The sequence below is a fragment of the Artemia franciscana genome, chromosome 4 (genome assembly GCF_032884065.1).
Source record: "Artemia franciscana chromosome 4, ASM3288406v1, whole genome shotgun sequence".
In the NCBI taxonomy this organism is placed as follows: Eukaryota; Metazoa; Arthropoda; class Branchiopoda; order Anostraca; family Artemiidae; genus Artemia; species Artemia franciscana.
The window spans coordinates 10,356,690-10,375,640 of NC_088866.1; the positions used below are offsets into that span (position 1 = coordinate 10,356,690).

At 36.6% G+C, this 18,951-nt stretch overlaps 1 protein-coding gene across 1 annotated transcript in view; it reads right to left on the reverse strand.

Moving 5' to 3' along the window:
• LOC136025975 (kinesin-like protein KIF12) overlaps positions 1-18,951 on the reverse strand; it is a 114,410-nt gene that overhangs the window by 28,311 nt on the left and 67,148 nt on the right. The window contains exon 9 of the mRNA XM_065702100.1: positions 9,974-10,078. Coding sequence (XP_065558172.1) covers positions 9,974-10,078 — 105 coding nt within the window. The remainder of the gene's footprint in view (positions 1-9,973; positions 10,079-18,951) is intronic.

Here is an 18,951-nt window from a genome sequence, read left to right on the forward strand (position 1 = left end):
TCCACAGAAGAAAAACTGGATGATCAAAAAAATAAGAGATGAAAACAAAAAAATATAATAGGAGTTTAAAACCAGAGCAAACAAAATATTATAGCAATCTGCACAGCTTTTCCTGACGTTGAAAGAGAAATTTCTAATTGTAAAATGACTGAAGAACCTACAATGGCAACACCCGAGGAAACTGCTCAAAGCGAATGTATTCAAGCCGAAGTAGCTGAGTCGGTAAAGCGTTATGTTTCAGGTTCTAGGTCTTAGAGGCTCCAGGCTTGAGCCGTGGCTTTAGCATTAATACAAAAGAAGAAAAAACTAAAAAAGGTAAAAACTACAAAAAAAACTAAAAAGAAAATACTAAAAAAACTAAAAAAGCTAAAAAACAAAAAAAAAACAAAAAAAAAGTAAAAAACTAAAGACTAAAAAAGAAAAAAAAACTAAAAAAAACCTAAAAAAAGGTAAAAACTACAAAAAAAAACTAAAAAGAAAAAAAAAACTTATAAAAGAAACTAAAAAAACTAAATACTGAAAAAGAAAAAAAACTCAAAAAAGGAAAAAAACTGAAAAATAAAGGAGAAAAAGAAAACTAAAAGCCGGGACACAGGGAAGATAAATGACGACCGGGACACTCAAAGAGAAATTACAGACTGGGACACTGGGACACAAATAACGACCGGGATACTGGGAATATAAATGACGACCAGGACACAGGGAATGTTCGATTAGCAATCACCATCAACAAAGCTCAAGGGCAATCATTAGAATAATGAGGTATAGATCTGAATACGGATTGTTTTTCCCATGGATAATTTTATGTTGCATGTTCAAGAGTCGGTAAACCTGACAATCTATTTATATGCACAGACAATGGGAAATCGAAGAATGTTGTATATTCGCAAGTTTTACGTAGTTAAGTAGGTGTTGTACCTAGCTAGTCTTGTATGGATATTTGACGATGCGGTCAATTTTACACAACCTGAATGCACTTAAACTGTTTTGATTTAGTTCAATTGTTGGAGTAATAGTAGCAGTAGTAGCAGAAGGAGTAGTAGAAAAAGTTGTAGTAATATTTGTAGCCGTGGAGGTTTTTGCTTAAAACGCTAAGGTGTTGCTGGGATTTTTGCGAACACACCCCTTTGAGAACCCATATGTATATATAATGTGTTTGGATTCTGTTTAACACCGTCTTCTCCATGCCTTGAAATTTTAATAATTCTCTTTGCATTTGCAATGTAGTAGTCATAGTAGCACAAGCAATAGTAGGAGCATTGGAAGTAATATGAATGACATCAGTAATAGTATAAGTAGTAATAGATGTAATAATATTCAATTTGTCCCTTTTTGGTTTAGTTCAACATCCCCTTGCAATGAACCGATAGCTTCAAGTTAACTCTTTTATCCATTTTTTAGATGTTGGTGATTCGCCGTTTTGATAAACTGCATTCAGAGTTTATGTTTCGGTTTAGCCCAAAATCCCTCGAGCAGTCTCCTAATATCTCAGATCATCATGAACTACTACTTGTAGTAGTAGTAGTATGCATACAGTGCATCTTTATTTGTTCACATTACCCCTCAACATCCTTTGAAAGTTATCGCCAAGTACTCTAGGGCCTTCTTGTGATACCACAGATATGTCTCAATAATCGGTGCATTTAGAAGGGGGCCTAGGGGGTCTGGTAAACCAGAAAGTCCCCCCAAAATTTTTAAAATAGTTTAATTTCTTGCTCTAAGCAGTCGCCTTGATTTTTTATTGTATACTTTGATAATATATTGAAATTTCTGCACTGCATAAAATTCCTCTCCTTAACGCATCTTTAATATATCTGCCTAGGTGTAGATACTTCATTTTTCAGATCTCTCGCATGTCCTTAGCCGAGAATTGTCATCCCCTTGATCATTCCATCTCTTTGCTTGAGTCTCCAGCAAGTCTTGTTTCATACTTATTGTGACTACATTTGATCAGGTTGAAAGCTATGTAAGCTATTTTGCTAGTATTTGACTCAACGTGACTTAGGGATATTGAAAAAGAAATCACAATATGCAAATTAATGACAAAGAGAAACTGCCTACACTTTCTATATCATTATCATCAAAAAAACTGAATGTAGTTAATGAAGATGGTGCTCTGGTTCTAACTGATTAAGTTGCTGAGGCAAAGGTAGAAGGTACTCGGCTAATCTCATTCCTAGTGAAATTCCTTCCTATCAGAGGGACTACTAATGAATGCCCTTTATTATTGCAGCTATAAACACCATTTTCCCATTTTTGTGTTTTTAAATGCCCGAGAAAGATCGAACATTAAGAATGAGCCAGATTAACTTTATAACAATGAACATATTAATCGTCTAACTGGTCTTTTTCTCTTGAATTCAAAAAATATAGAAAGGGGATGGGCTCTATAATTTTTTCGGAAAGGTGAGGTGAAATAAAAATATATACAAAAAACTAGAGCTAAAGTAGCCGCTTTATTACCAATTTTCTAATCTCACATCTCAAACTGAAAACAAACAGCTCACATGACTGTTGCTCATTTTAACCGATTGTATATGCCGCAAAATCCTTGTTGAATAAGACCAGAGGATTGTTGATGAGGCAAAGTATGCAAGAACAGATTGCGAGACAACCATAGTTGCGTTTTTGTCCCCTATCTTCTGAGACCTTGTTTTATTTTCCCATTTTTTTAACCAAGCACTTTCTCCTAAGGCCTGCAAGGAAAGAAGTACGGCTACTATGAGGTCAGATCTCTTATCTCATTATGGAATTAGCGTAAAAATTAAATGAAATATGAAAGATGGCTTACAATTCTGCTGCCTTGAAGGTTACAAGAGGCGAAAACTAATCTTGGAACTCAAGGTTATGAAATACAGTTAAGCTTCAATAAAACTTAAGAATATGAATCAGGTTGTTTGTGGTCATTGTATGAGGAAAAAGGCATTAGAACTCCTGTATTGAAAAAGAACCTGTAAAATTAGCAGAAGAAAAAGAGGACTGACCTGTCCTCTTCTTTCGGAGGAAAGAAGAGGACCTCTTCTTTCTGTCCTCTTCTTTTGTCGGAGGAAGGCCTGGGGCTATTTCGAACAGATTGACTATTGGTCAACCCACCTATTGGTCATTGGATTGAAAATTTTCTATTTTGAGTTTCAATAACATATTTAGATGCTTTAGTTCAAAAATCTGGATATTAGGATAAATTCAAAACCCAAACATTAATAATCCCTTTCATGAAATGCAAGTCATTGAGTTTATAACGACCTTGTTTGACATTGGTCTGGAGTCCTTTGACAGCGATTACCAAATTTCTGATGCTCAAAAGTTTGGCTTAATGTGTAGGCACTGAAAACCAGGAAAGGATTATTATTTTCCAAAAATAATTAAAAGAAATGTCAAGGGCAAACAGATCGTCATTTTCAAAATATATGGCTCCAAAAGTATTCATTGTTGGTATTCAACACTTCTAAAAAGGTGCATTCTATAAACGCTGCATCCTATTTGCTGAATCTGAGACCAGTAAAGGCTGATATCAGACGCTTGGAAGCTTATTTTTGAAGCCATATACCGACTTTAAAGATGCTCTCACTGACTTCAAATTAAAGACAGTATCACTTGACTGCAATGCAAAAATCTATGATGTTTATCAAAATACAATAAGGAAAAGGCAACCTTACAAATAAAGAACAAACTTGAAAAAATTGATGACTACTTTGTATATTTCAAGCAAGGTAGAATTTTTGTTTTGAGTCATATTTTTTCTATTGTTCTCTGGGTTATTCCATGTTTGAGGGGGCCTGTTACATATGCAATCTGTTATTCTTTGCGCTAAGGTTTGACTTTACGTCTTGAATCTTTAATAATGAGTCCTGAAGCACAAAAACCGTTTAATTGGACAAAAAATAGCTCGTTTAAGATACTATAAAACTTTGCGTAACAGGCAAGGGATTGAGAAGGGTCCAGTCCCTGTCGTATATGAGAAAATTTCTGTTCATTTAAAGTTTTTATGTTGCTCTTCCTTTCAGCTAAGGAAAAAATTGTCAGTTTTTTAAATTTAATATCAAACTGGGAATCAATAGAATCACATTTTCTTCAAAAATTTATTTCCGATTGAAGCTTTCCTTAGCTCCAAATGATGACCGCTTAAAATTTGTTTTCCTTTCCTCCTTCCTCTACAACATACCCCCAGAATTTCAACTGTGTACCTTTGTCGATTAATTTTTGTTCCGAACATGATGTAGATATAATATTTTAATATTTAAATCTTTTGTTTCATCTCCACCCTTTCTCCCAAGCCACAATTCAGTGTTCCCTTGTTTACCTCTCCAAACATTCTCTAAGTTAATACCCTAATATAATGTAATACTACTACTACTACTACTAATAATAATAATGACTCACTGCAGCACCAAGCCGCCTGAGGCCAACACAGCTACGAACGCTCCTTCTCCAACCTAATCTATTTAAAGCCTCCCCCTTTACACCCTCCCAGGAAGTTCTCATTTCCTTTAAATCTTTATTTACGACATCCTCCCAACCCAGACAAGGACGACCTGCTTTCCGTGTAGCCCCAGACGGTTGACCAAAAAGGACAATCTTCGGTAATCTGTCATCCTTCATCCGTAGAACGTGGCCTAGCCATCTCAACCTTTATTTCATTATAGCCCCAGAAAGCGGGATTTAACCACACTTTTCGTACAACCTACTGTTTGAAATACCGTCAGTCAGAACAATCCGTAGGCAATTTCTCTGGAAAACATCTGGTAAATTTTCATCTGCTTTTCGGAGTGCCCATGCTTCAGAGCCATATTTGACCACTGTCATCACAGTAGCTTCCAATATTCTAATTTTGGTTTGTAGACTTATTATTCTATTCTTCCAAACTTTTTTTAACTGTGAAAAAACACCTTGAGCCTTAGCTATTCTACTTTTAACATCATAGCCTTAGTCTTCTTAGCATTAATTTTCAAGCCTATTTTAGCACCCTGGACTCACAAAACCTCTAAAAATTCATTCATTTTGCTCGCACTTTCATCTAATATGCTTAAATCATCAGAATAATCTAAGTCCATGAGCGTTCTTCCTCCCCATTTGATTCCATGGTCTCCAATTGCTTTTCCTGTGCTCCTTAAGACGAAGTCCATCAAAATTATCCATATAAAGGGGGATAGAACAAAATCCTGCTTAACTCCTGATTTAATACAAAACCAGTTGCTGACCTCATTTCCTTCCTTAACCGCAGCAGTATTATTCTCGTACATAGCACAAATCACTTTGATGTATTTTTCTGTAATAACATATAACAATAAGACTTTTGTTAACGCTCTTCTATCAACAGAATCGAAAGCTTGCTCATAATCGATAAAACTGAGGACCAAAGGTGTTTACCCTAATTCAATATAATACCCTAAGCTGTTTGTGAGATATTACTTACACACTGTATTGGAAACTAAGCAGCACATTGTTTCTTTTGATCTATCTAGCTTCTTAAACCACTTCTTAAAATACCAAGTCCTTTTGGAGCCTATAATGCAAAACATTATTTTTGCATAGACTAAATTTGGTCTGTCCTTTTCTTCTCCAACCAAGAATAAATTTGAGCTCCCTTCCACAATCTTCCTCCGTCCTTTCTCCAGCTGTATCTGAAATTTTCTACTCCTGCAGCCTGTTCCCAAGATGCTGGAGGCATGCTATCTTGACGAATCAACATACTGTATTCCTATTTACCTTAGTACCCTCCTAAAGTCAAAGTCATAAATCCACTTGAGCCTCAAATACACCCACATAACTTCAAGCCAATTCTCAAGACCATTTTAAAGATGTTGTGAATGCTTGAAAGATCAGTTAGTCAAGACATAGCATCTTTCGATTTACCCAGGTAGCCTACTCTTATCTTTTTCAGAGTAAACTTTTAGGAAGCTCTGGTAATCTTGGTCTAGTGAACGATCAGTGTAAGCCCGTTCGAAATACAAATAATTACAAACAAAAAGCTTTATTGGCCAATTTTGAGTGGGGGCCCACCCCAGGCCACTCAGCGCGTCCCCAGGTGGCGGATAGGGGAAAGCCTTGCAGATATGCAGGGTACCTCCGGTGGTGATGGAGGCGCGGACCAAGGGGGACCCAGCCCCTGGGGGCCTTAAAATATAACTGGGATACCCTTGCCTGGGGGACATAAATTCAGGCGGAGGAGGAAGAAGGCCCCTCTGATGTAGACTGAGCTGAGCCCATCGGCGTGTGGATATATCCCGTCAGCTTCAAACCTTCTCCCAACAATGGGTAAAATCGTATGGTATGGCAGATTATCATCGTGGGAGGATCTTTTTCTGGAGGACAACTGCAAAAGGGTGGATGATTCAGCGACGAACAACGGCCTCTGCAAGTTGACGGAGAGGAGTGGCTTACTGCCGTCATGGGCGACTTCAACGCTATCACGGGCAACAATCAGATTGATCGGAGAGATTTAATGGGACCGCAAGGCCATGGCCGACTGAACGGAAGGGGTGACAGGCTAATTAGTTTCTGTAAAGAAAACGACCTGTATATAACTAACACCGCCTTTAAACACAGACACCGCCGTAAGGTCACCTGGAGATCCCCCAACGGAGAAACTGAAAACATGATAGACTATGTGCTAATATCTAAACGCTGAAAGTCCTCAATAATAAATACTGTATCCCTTCCCGGTGCAGACTTTGATTCGAATGACTCACTCCTGATGTCCAAACTCAAGCTAAGACTGAAACGACTCCCTAAGACGACAAGAATCCCTAGATTCCGGACAGAGCTACTTCGCGACCCCATAAAAAAAGGCGCCTATACCACCAGCCTATCGTCAAAATTCCGACCTATCCTAGAGAACTTCACTTCCCTCACTACCGTCGAAGAGATTGATCAACTGGCTCAGCATGCAACTTCTGCAGTTTTGGAGACAGCAAATGATGTCCTCGGGAGGAAAACGAAAGACGAAAAGGCGTGGATTACTGAAAAAATAATCCAACTATGTAACCAAAAGCGTCTCTGCAACAACAAAGCTGACCCATGCAGCCGAAAAACCTACAAATATCTCAAAAGGAGAGTCGAACGGGAAGTCCGAAAGGCCTTGCGTAACCATGTTACCGAGAAATGCAAGGAATGTGAAACCCAGTTTAGGAACGGAAACAGTCAAAAACTCTTCAAAACAGTTCGTGAACTATCTAGCAGGAAAGATCCCATTTCCACAACAATCCTAGACAAACAAAACAATCCCATCAACGACGCAAAAATGAAACTCGAACGATGGAAGGAATATTTTGAAGATAAATCAAATCCGCAGATCATTGCCGATCCCAGCATCCTAAACTCCTTCCCCATTAATGATCGAGAACCTCCACCACCACTCTTAAAATCAGAAACTGAGGCATTGATAAGATCTCTGAAACGAGGGAAGGCCCCAGGACCGGATGGCATCATTGCTGAAATAGTTAACATTGACTCAGAGGACGTCGTCGAATTGTACCACAAAGTTGCGTCAGCCGCATGGTCGACGGGCTACGTCCCAAAGCTATGGTGTAAGGCAGCAGTGGTCCCAATCCACAAAAAAGGCTCAAGAAGAGAGTGTGAGAACTACCGCCCGATCAGCTTGACTAGTCATCAAACTAGAATACTGACCAAAATTCTCCTACGTAGAATCCAAGTAATTACAGCCTCCGTTATGGGTGAATACCAAGCCGGCTTCCGACCTGGACGATCGACCATTGACCAAATCTTCACCGTTCGTCAGCTCATGGAACGCTTTGTCGAGTTCAACAGAGACCTATATCATCTCTTTATTGACTTTCGGCAAGCCTTCGATTTAATCTGGAGGAAAGGTCTGGGGCACATCCTAAGACATTACGGTATCCCCAACCAAATCGTCACGATTATTGAGAATATATACAGCCAATCCAAAAGCCAGATACTCACCACTGATGGACTCTCTGATGAATTCTCAACATCCTCGGGAGTTTTACAAAGAAGTATTCTGTTGCCCCACCTGTTCAACCTGTTTCTTCACGCCGTACTGTCACTGATACGAGACGAACATGGAGCCAAAATAGGTGGAGTCCTAGTAAACAAGCTCGCCTATGCTGAAGACATCGATCAACTCTCTACAACGGCCGCTGATCTCCAAAGACAAGCAGACTGTCTCAACGAAGCCACAAAACCTTTTGGCATGCAAATTAACGCCAAAAAACGAAAGTTATGGTCACGTCACGCCAAAAACAAGCAGCTACTCCTTCTATAATGATTGACGGTCAGCCAGTTGAAACGGTAGACCAATTCGTCTACCTGGGTAGTCTTCTCACAGCGGATAATTGTCATACCTCCGACATCAAACGCCGCCTAGCTCTTGCTAGCTCCAGTTTTAAAAGGCTCACAAATATCTGGAAATGCCGAAACCTGTCGAACCAGCTGAAAGTTCAACTTTTCAACAGCCTGATTGTGCTAATTGCTATATATGGGTGTGAAACCTGGACCCTGAAGATCGAAAATGAGCGCAACCTACTTGCTTTCGAGATGAGATGTCTCCGTCGCATCGCAAGAATCACCTACACTGTACATGCGACCAATGAGAAGGTGCGAAGATGGCTGAAGTCCCCCGACACAATCCTAAATAAAATCAAACGACAACAACTGCGATGGCTCGGGCATGTCAAGAGAATGGACCACGACCGTCTACCAAAAATCTCCCTCGAAGGAACCATAGACGGATCTCGACCACGAGGAAGACCTCGCAAGAGGTGGATTGAAAACTTTGACCGAAAGTGCATCGTAGAGTTGACTCGAACTGCACACGATAGAACGATGTACCGAGCCCTAGTTCATGCCCTGTCAAAAGAAGTGGCCCCAAAACGTACCGGGAGGATGGGCGGACTTAAGTAAGTAAGTATTTTGTTTTACTGAATGACTATACCTATATATTCATTTCTATTTTATTTGTTTTTGAAAATTGTTGAATACTTACGGCCAACAATAAGTTTGCACGTGGAATGAATTCCTAGCAGAGTTAGTCAACACAGAGTAGTCGTGAAGTTCCTACAAAATGAGCTTTTTCTAAGAAAAACATGAGCTAAAAGCTCATGTTTTCCAAGATTTCCAGTCTCTCCCCCCCCCTAATGAAACTGGATCTTGTCGGGATTTAAAATAAGAGATCTGAATGTCAAGGTCCTTATAAATATGAAATTTCATTAAGATACGATCACTCTTTCGTAAGTTAAAAATACCTCATTTTTTCTAATTTTTTGGAAATTAGAAACTCCCTAACTCCCCAAAAGAGAGCGTATTTTTCCCACCAAGTTTCATCCAGATCCCCCCACTCTAAGCATTCTCCAAGATTGTAGTCTCCGCCCCCCCCCAACTTCCCCTTCATCAGATTCGGTTGGGATCTAAAATAAGAGTTCTGAGACATGCTATCCTTCCAAACTTCAAATTTCATTAAAATCTGATCATTCCTTCGAAAGTTAAAAATACCTCATTTTTCTAATTTTTCAGAATTAGCCCTCCCCCCAACTCCCCCAAAGAGATCGGATCCGTTCCGGTTATGTCAATCACGTATCTAGGACTTGTGCTTATTTTTCCCACCAAGTTTCATTCCGATCCCTTCACTCTAAGCGTTTTCCAAGATTTTAGGATTCCCCTCCAACTCCCCCCAATGTTACCAGATCTGATCGGGATTTAAAACAAAGCTTTGTGACACACTATTCTTCCAAACACCCAATCCCCCCCTCAGATGGTCAAATCGGAAAAACGAATATTTCTAATTTAATCTGGTCCGGCCCCTGATACGCCTGCCAAATTTCATCGTCCTAGCTTAGCTGGAAGTGCCTAAAGTAGCGAAACTGGGACAGACCGACAGAATTTGCGATCGCTATATGTCACTTGGTTAATACCAAGTGCCATAAAAATAAAAGCAGCTTTTGGCCGATTGTTGTTTTTGGATCACATCCTGAATATGGCTTTTAAAATTCTGACTTACCATAACAATGACTGGGCTGTTCTTGATCCGTTTTGCTCGCGCTGCGTATCGTAGGGTATTCACTGTTTCGGAAAAGTTGTACTTTGTTGGGGAAATACATGCAATCTATAAAGATAGATACATAGATAGATAGATCGCATATTTTTAAAAGCCCAATGGCCATATACACACAAAATTGTGCATAAAAAAAGTAACGAAATCACCAACAGAACAAATTACAAAGAACACAGAAAACATAATATAAAGCAAAAAAATATCTAAGGTAGTGAGAAAATAATTTTAATTCTATATAATAATTATTTGTACCAACATGAAATATTATGGTTTGATTACTAGTTTGTAAAATACCAGGAAGCCGTAAAACAGTCCCATTTAAGTTTTTTCCCTTAAACAGAGCACCAGCCACTTCCAGAGAAAATGGTCCAAATCTTCATCCTCATCTTTACAAAGAGGACAAGCCCCTCAGGGTCAACTATCTTGGTTTTGTAACACCTTTTGCCTGCTCTGGATTGGAAGGCCATTCGCCCTAAGCTGAATCCGTCGACATAAAATCATAGCCGATAAATTAAATTTAAAATAAACATCCTTTCCAAAACCAGGTGTAGCCTGATAATAACTTTTCAATGTTGTAGAATTGAAAACCAGCCTTTGTCAATACCGAATTTTTTAATCTAAGAAACAATGCAACTAATCTTCATAGTTATTTGTAATCTTTGATATGATCAAAGAAAACCAAATGGAGCTTATTATAGAATTGATGAATAATTCTTTACTGTTTAAATAACGATAGTAAAGGTGTGGTATCCGTCGTATCAGAGAGAAAAAAAATATATTTATTTTCATGTTAAGATTTTGTTTTATTCAAGTTATTTGGCTTTTAATAAATCTATATATATAAAAATAAGTTGTCTGTCTGCCTGTCTGTCTGTCTGTCTGTCGAGTGACGTCATTGTATGATGTCTGAATTATTTCATCATATACCAATTCAAAAACGAATGTATTCAAGCCGAAGTAGCTGAGCTGGTAAAGCGTTATGTTCCAGATTCCAGGTCCGAGAGGTTCCAGGTTCGAGCCTTGGCTTTAGCATTAATACAAAAGAAGAAAAAAACTAAAAAAGGTAAAAACTACAATAAAACTAAAAAGAAAATACTAAAAAAACTAAAAAGCTAAAAAACTAAAAAAATACTAAAAAAAAGTTAAATACTACAAAAAAACTAAAAAGAAAAAAACTAAAACTAATAAAAAAAAACTAAAAAAACTAAAAAATGAAAAAGAAAAAAAAAACTAAAAAAGGAAAAAAACTGAAAAATAAAGGAGAAAAAGGAAAGTAAAAACCTGGACACAGGGAATATAAATGACGACCAGGACACTCCAAGAGAAATTACAGACTGGGACACTGGGACACAAATAACGACCGGGAGATACAAATGACGACCGGGACACTCAAAGATAAATTATAGACCGGGACACCGGGACACAAATGACGACCGGGACACCGGGACACAGAGAATATAAATGACGACCGGGACGCTCAAAGAAAATTTACAGACTGGGACACTGGGACACAAACGACGACCGGGATACTGGGAATATAAATGACGACCGGGACACAGGGACACAACTACAAGGGGGATGCCGGGGGTACAGGGGGATATATAAATGACGACGGGGACACAGGGAATGTAAGAAAATGTAGAGACAGTAACAAGCTAATGAGAATTACAAGTCGGTTAACTAGTTAAAACAAGAAAAAAAAGACCTCTGGCCGAATCTCTGCTCATTAGTCCTTCATGCAAAGAAAAAAATAAGGACTGTTTTCCACAATTCACTGACGGTTAATTGTTACCTTTTCCCGTTGGCCTGCGTTTCCTTTTACCGAAACCAGCAGTCGCGTTGTTTCGAGGGGGGGGTACGGGGATCATCTGTACCCCCATAATTTGGAGAGAAATTGATTTCTCACATTTGAAAGTCTTAATCAGCAGAAAAACTTGAATAAGCAGCTAAAATATGCAAGAAACTAATATACAGACATAAAAGAACTATGAGACAAAAATAGAAAGAAGAAAAATAGAAATCGTCAAAATTAGAAGAAAATTCTCAATAAAGAAATTCGTTACTGAATAAGGTTTTAACGCCTTTGATTCATAAATAAACGACTATAATTCTTGTATATAGCTATTATCTGTAGTTAGTTTTTTTCTTTTGTTGTATAAAGTTTTCCACACCTTAATACTATTTTTCTGTATGTTTGTATGTTTAGTTTAGCTTTTGACTTTTTTTACTGGTTAAGGTTTCCAGATGTGAAGCCGAAACATTTGGGCATTTATCAGTATATTTTGTCACTTTCTTTACAGAAAGCTCTACTCGCCATTCACAAATTCTTCAGTTTTATTGAAATTAATGTTTTAATTAAGTTTTTATTTTTTTGCATAAATGGAAAGAGGCATGGGCTTAGAAATTGCTTTTATAATTGTTTAGGTACTTTCTAGAAATTTTTTTATGTAATTATCCTATCTTTTTCTGTTTTTAATTTTTTGTTGAAATAAAATATCGCCCCCTCTCCATTCAACGGAAACACATCCTTCTATTGGTGTTTGATAATGATGTGCGATCAAGGAATAACATTTTATCCTTTGAGGTTTCTACAAGAGACTTCTTGTCTTTTCTACAAGGAGAATTTCCAACCCTCTTAAATTGTTCTCTTGAAAAAAAACTTTACGATGTTACATTCATCTTGAATTTGATTCGCGAATAAGTTTCAATTTCAGACGGAAACAGTTCTATTTCTTTTATAGAATACTTCCGATGTGTTCTCCCATCACAAATTCCGAGTCTTTATTCCTTTTCCCTCTTCCTGCTACAAAGTTTCTCTCATTAAGAATTAATTTTAGCGTTTGTTGGGGTGTTGCAGGTTAATGAGAACTCATCATTAAGTTTTCTCTTCAGCAAGATTACAACATAAAATGTGAAAATATCCTGGGATATATTGAAGATAAGAATATGATATTGCCGCACCTAAAGCTTTTTAAAAACCTAAGCAAAATTTGACCGTTTACTTCGTTTATATCCCCAATATGAAATAAAAATAATGTTTTGCCATGGGAATATACGTTCTCCATAAGTTTTCATGAAGAGCATATAAGCATAAAATTTGCAACAAACTTGAACAATCTCCATATTCATTCCCAAACTTTAATCGTCTAGTTAACATTTCATTTAAAACTTTTCTATCGATATTTCTAATTTTTGTGCTCTATAATATTACTGTATATGTTTAAACTGAAGAGCGTATTTCTCTTTCTCAAAAAATTTGAAGAAAAAGTAAAAATAAGGTTCTAAAGCCTTTTGGGGGTTTAAATTTTTGCTGAAGAGCTTGAGGGGACAAATTTTCAGAAAACGACAAAGTGGCGCTGGAAAATGTATATCATATTCTCGAAATACAAGAAGCTAATCAAATTATGTTAACTATCATTCAAGCCACGATTATCAAGTTAGCTTATGGATTAGCCTGTGGCCAGCCTTAACCCTTGTGAAAGGACAGAAAACGAGGGTTTGAAAATTTAAGAAAATACTAAAGTTAAACATTAAAATGAACATAAATATTCTATTTTATAAAAGAAGCTGCAGCTCCTTTGCTACTTTTGTTTTTTAAAACCTTTTTCCGATTTTTTTTTGTGTCTGCTTTTAATGGTTAATTTGAAAAAAAAAAATTCAGGCCCTAAATACGAGGAGATATTTCGTCTTTTATTTACCAAGTCTGCTAAAGTTTGAATTTTAGCTAAGAATTATCAAATGAAAATTGTCCCTGGAAACGACCACCTCCTAAACGCTATCTATTTAAGAGTTATTAAACTCCTAAGCATTTTTTTTTTCCGGTTTCGATTTGGAACTGATTTTTGCAACTGAATGGGAGAATATATTTGGTAAATATCGGTCAATGGGAACGCACGGTCCGTTTCATTTATGCACTAACAATATATGAATGGGACCTTTTGAACCATACTATATATATTACCACAATCAGAGGGTAGATATCACCTTCTTAGAACTCAAATTGAATTCTTAGTCCCATCTATAAAAGAAAGTATGGGTAAACTCTCTCCATGTTCATCTGATTGACCAGCAATGGAAAACTTGGGGCAAAATCTGTGAGCCGCTTTGTCAGAGGGAAAAATAAATACAAAATTGCATGTTTTTGCACATGAACTCGAACTAACTTGTCTTGGGTTATTGGATATATTTAGCTTTAGAGTGTAAATTTTAATGAAAATTGATCCCTATTTTTGGGATACTTGATCCATTTTCTAAAATTATATAATATTTCTTATACTATATTCTTTTGATAGAGGGCGATAAATTGAACGCACTTAGATGCTTGGATTCAGCATAAATTCAAAGCCTTTTGTACATGTATTGTTATAGGATTTTCGGTTTTTATTGAGGTTCAAATTACTGATAGTATTTACTGATACTGATGCTGATATAGCTACTGATACTGATACAGACACTAATACTGACTTTATTAATAATAATAGGTATAACTCGTTAGAGTTTATGACTACAGCACTAATATAAAAACCTTCGTTTTGCGTAATAAAATCTGTGTTTGGGTACAGGTACGAGGATATTAAACTCAATCTGCAGTGGCTCCACAATCAAAACACATTTTCTCTCTAGTTGCTACTAATCTTTCATCGTTTGATTTTTCTTAAAATATAAGCACTTGTGAAAAAATTTTTGCTTTGATGAGGGATAGAGCTCATCAGGTTATCACTATTATGACTCCGCAATGAAAACGATATTGTTGTTTGAATAATACTTTCAAGCAATTTTGAAGGCTTATGGTCAAAGCAAACTTTGAGTTTATATTTAATCACCGGGATTTCCCATTTGGAAATTTCTGATAGAGCTCTATTATTTGGTTTTCACCAGAATTTGGGCCTTGTAAAGTTGATCTTCCAATTCCCGAAATGTAAATAGGTAAATACGTGTAAAACCATCTCAAGATTAAAGTTTTGATTTTGTAGTCTTTCTATTGACTATAAGATTATTTGAAAACCAAAAGGAGAGGTCCTTTGCATGTTCATTGGAACTGCTTAGTCTTATAAGTCACTAGAAGAAGGGGAAATTGAACCTCCAGAACTAAGATCTCCTGTTTTGGCCCCGACACTGTCTCAAAGTTTATTATATCATGGTTGTAAAAGTGGTTACTACCATGATAAAACCGAGAAGTGACCACAGAAAGTAAAATCTTGAAATTTTTGCTTTTGGAATGTTGTTATAACTTTAAATAGGGTGAAATGCTAAATTTATGTTTTAAAGTAGAAATTACATGGAAAAAAACAGAACGTTGGATTTTCCATTCAATGCTATTTCCAAATCTAACAATACCCGTTGCGGCTGTTGTGTCCCACCATCTTGCTCTTAGTGGGGCCACACGTGGTCCTTGACTACTTGCAAAGGTTTCCAAATTTCGATGTTTATTTTTTTGTGGCTATTTTTCATTAATAGTTTTGCAAGTATTAAAATCTAAGCAGTTTGCCAATAATTGATAATAATTAACAATCAAAATAAGAGTTAAATAAAGTCCTATAGACGATGGTGTTTGTTAAACTACGTGATATACGGTTCACTTCGACTGTCTTGCCTTAAGGGAAAAAAACTTTCTCAATTTTGGGTTGAATCTAATTTTGTCACTTTAGAGTTTGAAAACACAGTTTTGATGATTTATTTTAAATGTTAACCCATATTAGTTTTTGTATTCTTTAATTTAAGAATAATTTTTTAATGTTTTTACAAGCTTATAAATCAAGTAACTCAATGCAATCTCCTTGGGCCTCATTTTTACTCTAAATCAATTCCCCATTGCTTTGCATTTGTACAAAAAGTGTGTCCAAATTGAAGAAATGTCAGAGCCCTTTCAAGGAGGAAATACTATTTTACCTTGACTTCTGCAGAGGATTGTTTGGCTTCTATAGAACAAATTATATTTAGCCGAATAGTTTAAAAGGCAGTTTGCTCTGTGTGTACGATGAGGCCACATTTTCATTCTGTACATGCTTTATTTCAAAGTTCGTTCTTAAATATTTGGTTCCCATGGGATAGGGTTTATTCTTGATTAGGCTGCTCCTAAGAGGGTAACCATTGTTAATAGTATATATCACTTTTACCTATACGGCTCTTAGACCAAAAAACTATCGGAAAAGAAATAGGGAGAAACTATCGGAAGTGGATTGCTTATATATTAACAAAAATATCATCTGATTGCCTATTTTCCGATAACTGATCACCAGCTAAAAGTTGTGTTTAAAACTTACCTTTAAATTAATTAGCTAGCCTTAGTTTAGTAATAATAACCACCGGAATCGATGGTGACGGTTCGGTACTTACTAGAAAAACTTTATACTCTCAAGTAAAATTAAAAACAACATTCAAGTGTGAAACTGGACTCGAAAAAATAAAACAGATAAAAGATATAAAATAGATATAAAATAGATATAAAACAGAAAAAAGGTAGACAGAAAACAAAATCACAGAAAGATCACAGGTAAAGGAGAGGAAAAATCCCTTTGGATTTTTCTAGATATCATAAGTAGTGGAATAGCGCCACCAAAGTAAAGAGAGGTGAAGGCACATGTTTTATTATTTATCTATTTATTTTTAAGAGCAGGACATTTCGTATAGAAAGATTTCTCGTAGAAACTACAAAAAGGGATCATTCGATTGTAAATTGAAAGGGCTAGTGCAATTTTTTTATGTACAAAAGCGACATCCAATCAAAATTTTGAGGTAACCATTCTAATTGGCGTAGTTGCAACGTCCGGAAATTATTTCTTTAAGGATTACACCCCTTCCCCCACAACCCATAGGCCAAGGGTTGTAAGTTATGCTCTGGAGGTATGTAAGGTTTTTATAGGAAGGGTTTTCGTATAAACTTTGGAGGGAGCTATTGGATCAGTAATCGGAAGTACAAGATTGTCAGTAGACCGTAGCCTATATTATAGAAAATACAGCCTGCACTTCTCCAATCTCTTCTTTCGAAACGCCAATTCAAGAAAAAGCCGTCTCTCAGCCGTTTAAGTACAATCATTTTGGCAAGTCCTTGTAGATGAGAAGCTGTGTTGTAGTCAAGAATTGCGCGAGCAAAACAAAACATTTTGCAAGTTTCACTCTTCTATTTAATGTTGCAAGTTGCACCTGATGTTGCTGTCTTTGGTTCGCTGCGTATGTTGATCTTGTTGTGTTCAGAAATGGTACTTTTCGACACCAATAAGTCGGCGTCGTCACCGATAACTGTCCAAAATCTTCGAACTCTTATCTGCTGTAAGCACAATAAGTAAGTCAGTACCAGCATTAGCTACCAGACCTTTGCCTCTTAAATAATCAGAAAGTAAATTGATGAAATAGATGTTATTCTTTTTCACGACAGATATGCCTCTTTTTTGGTGGTCACACTCATTTCTGGACTTAACACTACTTCCCGGCCTGTGACAAGGTTTCACTTAAGATGAGTCATATCTTTTGCCGAAGCAGCGGATTCATTTGATATTTCTATTGGTATCAGAATTCCGGTTTTTAGGGTTTCTGTTACTATTGGGCAGCACCTCTTCTTACTTGGAGTTCGTTACCACGAATTGTTTGATGTTTTTTATTAAGAGCATTGAAGAAAATTGCAGATGCAACACTATTTTGAGATATGTGCGAGGCCGTTTATTTGATTCAGTGTGTGCGTGGGGGGGGGGGGGAATAAGCAAGAAACTAGGACATGACTTTTTCTAAAATTTTGGCAGAAGAAGTGTAAATCTTCTCTTAGTGGATCTGACTTCGTGTAAAATCCAACCTATATTAATGGAAGCATTTGTCTCGTGTGTGTGTTTGTGTGAGGGGGGCTACAAATGACTCAGGGATGATGAAAACACAGAACTGAGTCCATATTTGTTATCTGTGTACCAGATTTACCTATCACGGACTTTTTAAAGTACAATTTATTTTTTTAAAGGCATTATCTTAGAAGAAAAGAACAAATCGTCAATTTTGCTTCGTCCCGTTTTGACAGATTTTTCACATGTTGTACACAATTTTTTCTGGTTCAAATGACGCCGAAATCAAAACTGTTGCAATTTCTTTGAGGTAACCCCTAAAATCAATTTAGATTGACTTTACTCTTTCACTAATATTCTTAACTGCACTACTAACTTTCTTCCCTATGCCACCATCAGCGACTTCACAAATTGTTTTCCTAAAATTATTCTATCCATCTTCTACATTGTCAAATTTTGAATTTCCCAATTAAGTATTCATCTCTTCCTTGAAAAATTTTCTCTCATTTTCATCCTGAGGTCTACCATCATCAGAACTTCCAGGGAGGTAGTTTCTCTTCGAAAATTTCAGGCTTCAATTAACCCTAGACACTACTAGGATTGCACCTTCGGTCCTAACTCTTAAAGGTTATATGCAAGCGTTCAATTCTGTTGATAGAAGAGCTTTAACGAACATCTTATCCTTGTTTGGTATACCAGATAAACACATTAAAATGATCAATACTATGTATGAGAATAAAACTACTATGGTTAAGGAGTGAAATAAGATTAGTAGCTGGTTTTGTATTATATCAGGAGTTAAGCAGGGCTGGGTGCTATCCCCTCCTTAGGCGGAGCATTTTGATAAACTTTGTCTTAAGGAGCACAAGAAAGTAAATGGGAAACCACGGAATCAAATTAAGAGGAAAAACTCTCTTGGACTTATATTATGATGATGATTTAAGCATCGTTTTTCTTCCAATTGTGTATTCAAGATTCAAAAAGATGTTTTAGTATATTTCAAACTTACGAAAATCTAGGAACTCTAAGTGAGAATATATTGTACCTGGACAAAATATTCTCACTTAATATAATGCCCTTTCCTCCCTGAATACGTTCAGGATAATAATTATTATTTCAGTTTAGTTCTTAATTAAGGTTTTATATGAACAAAGTTCT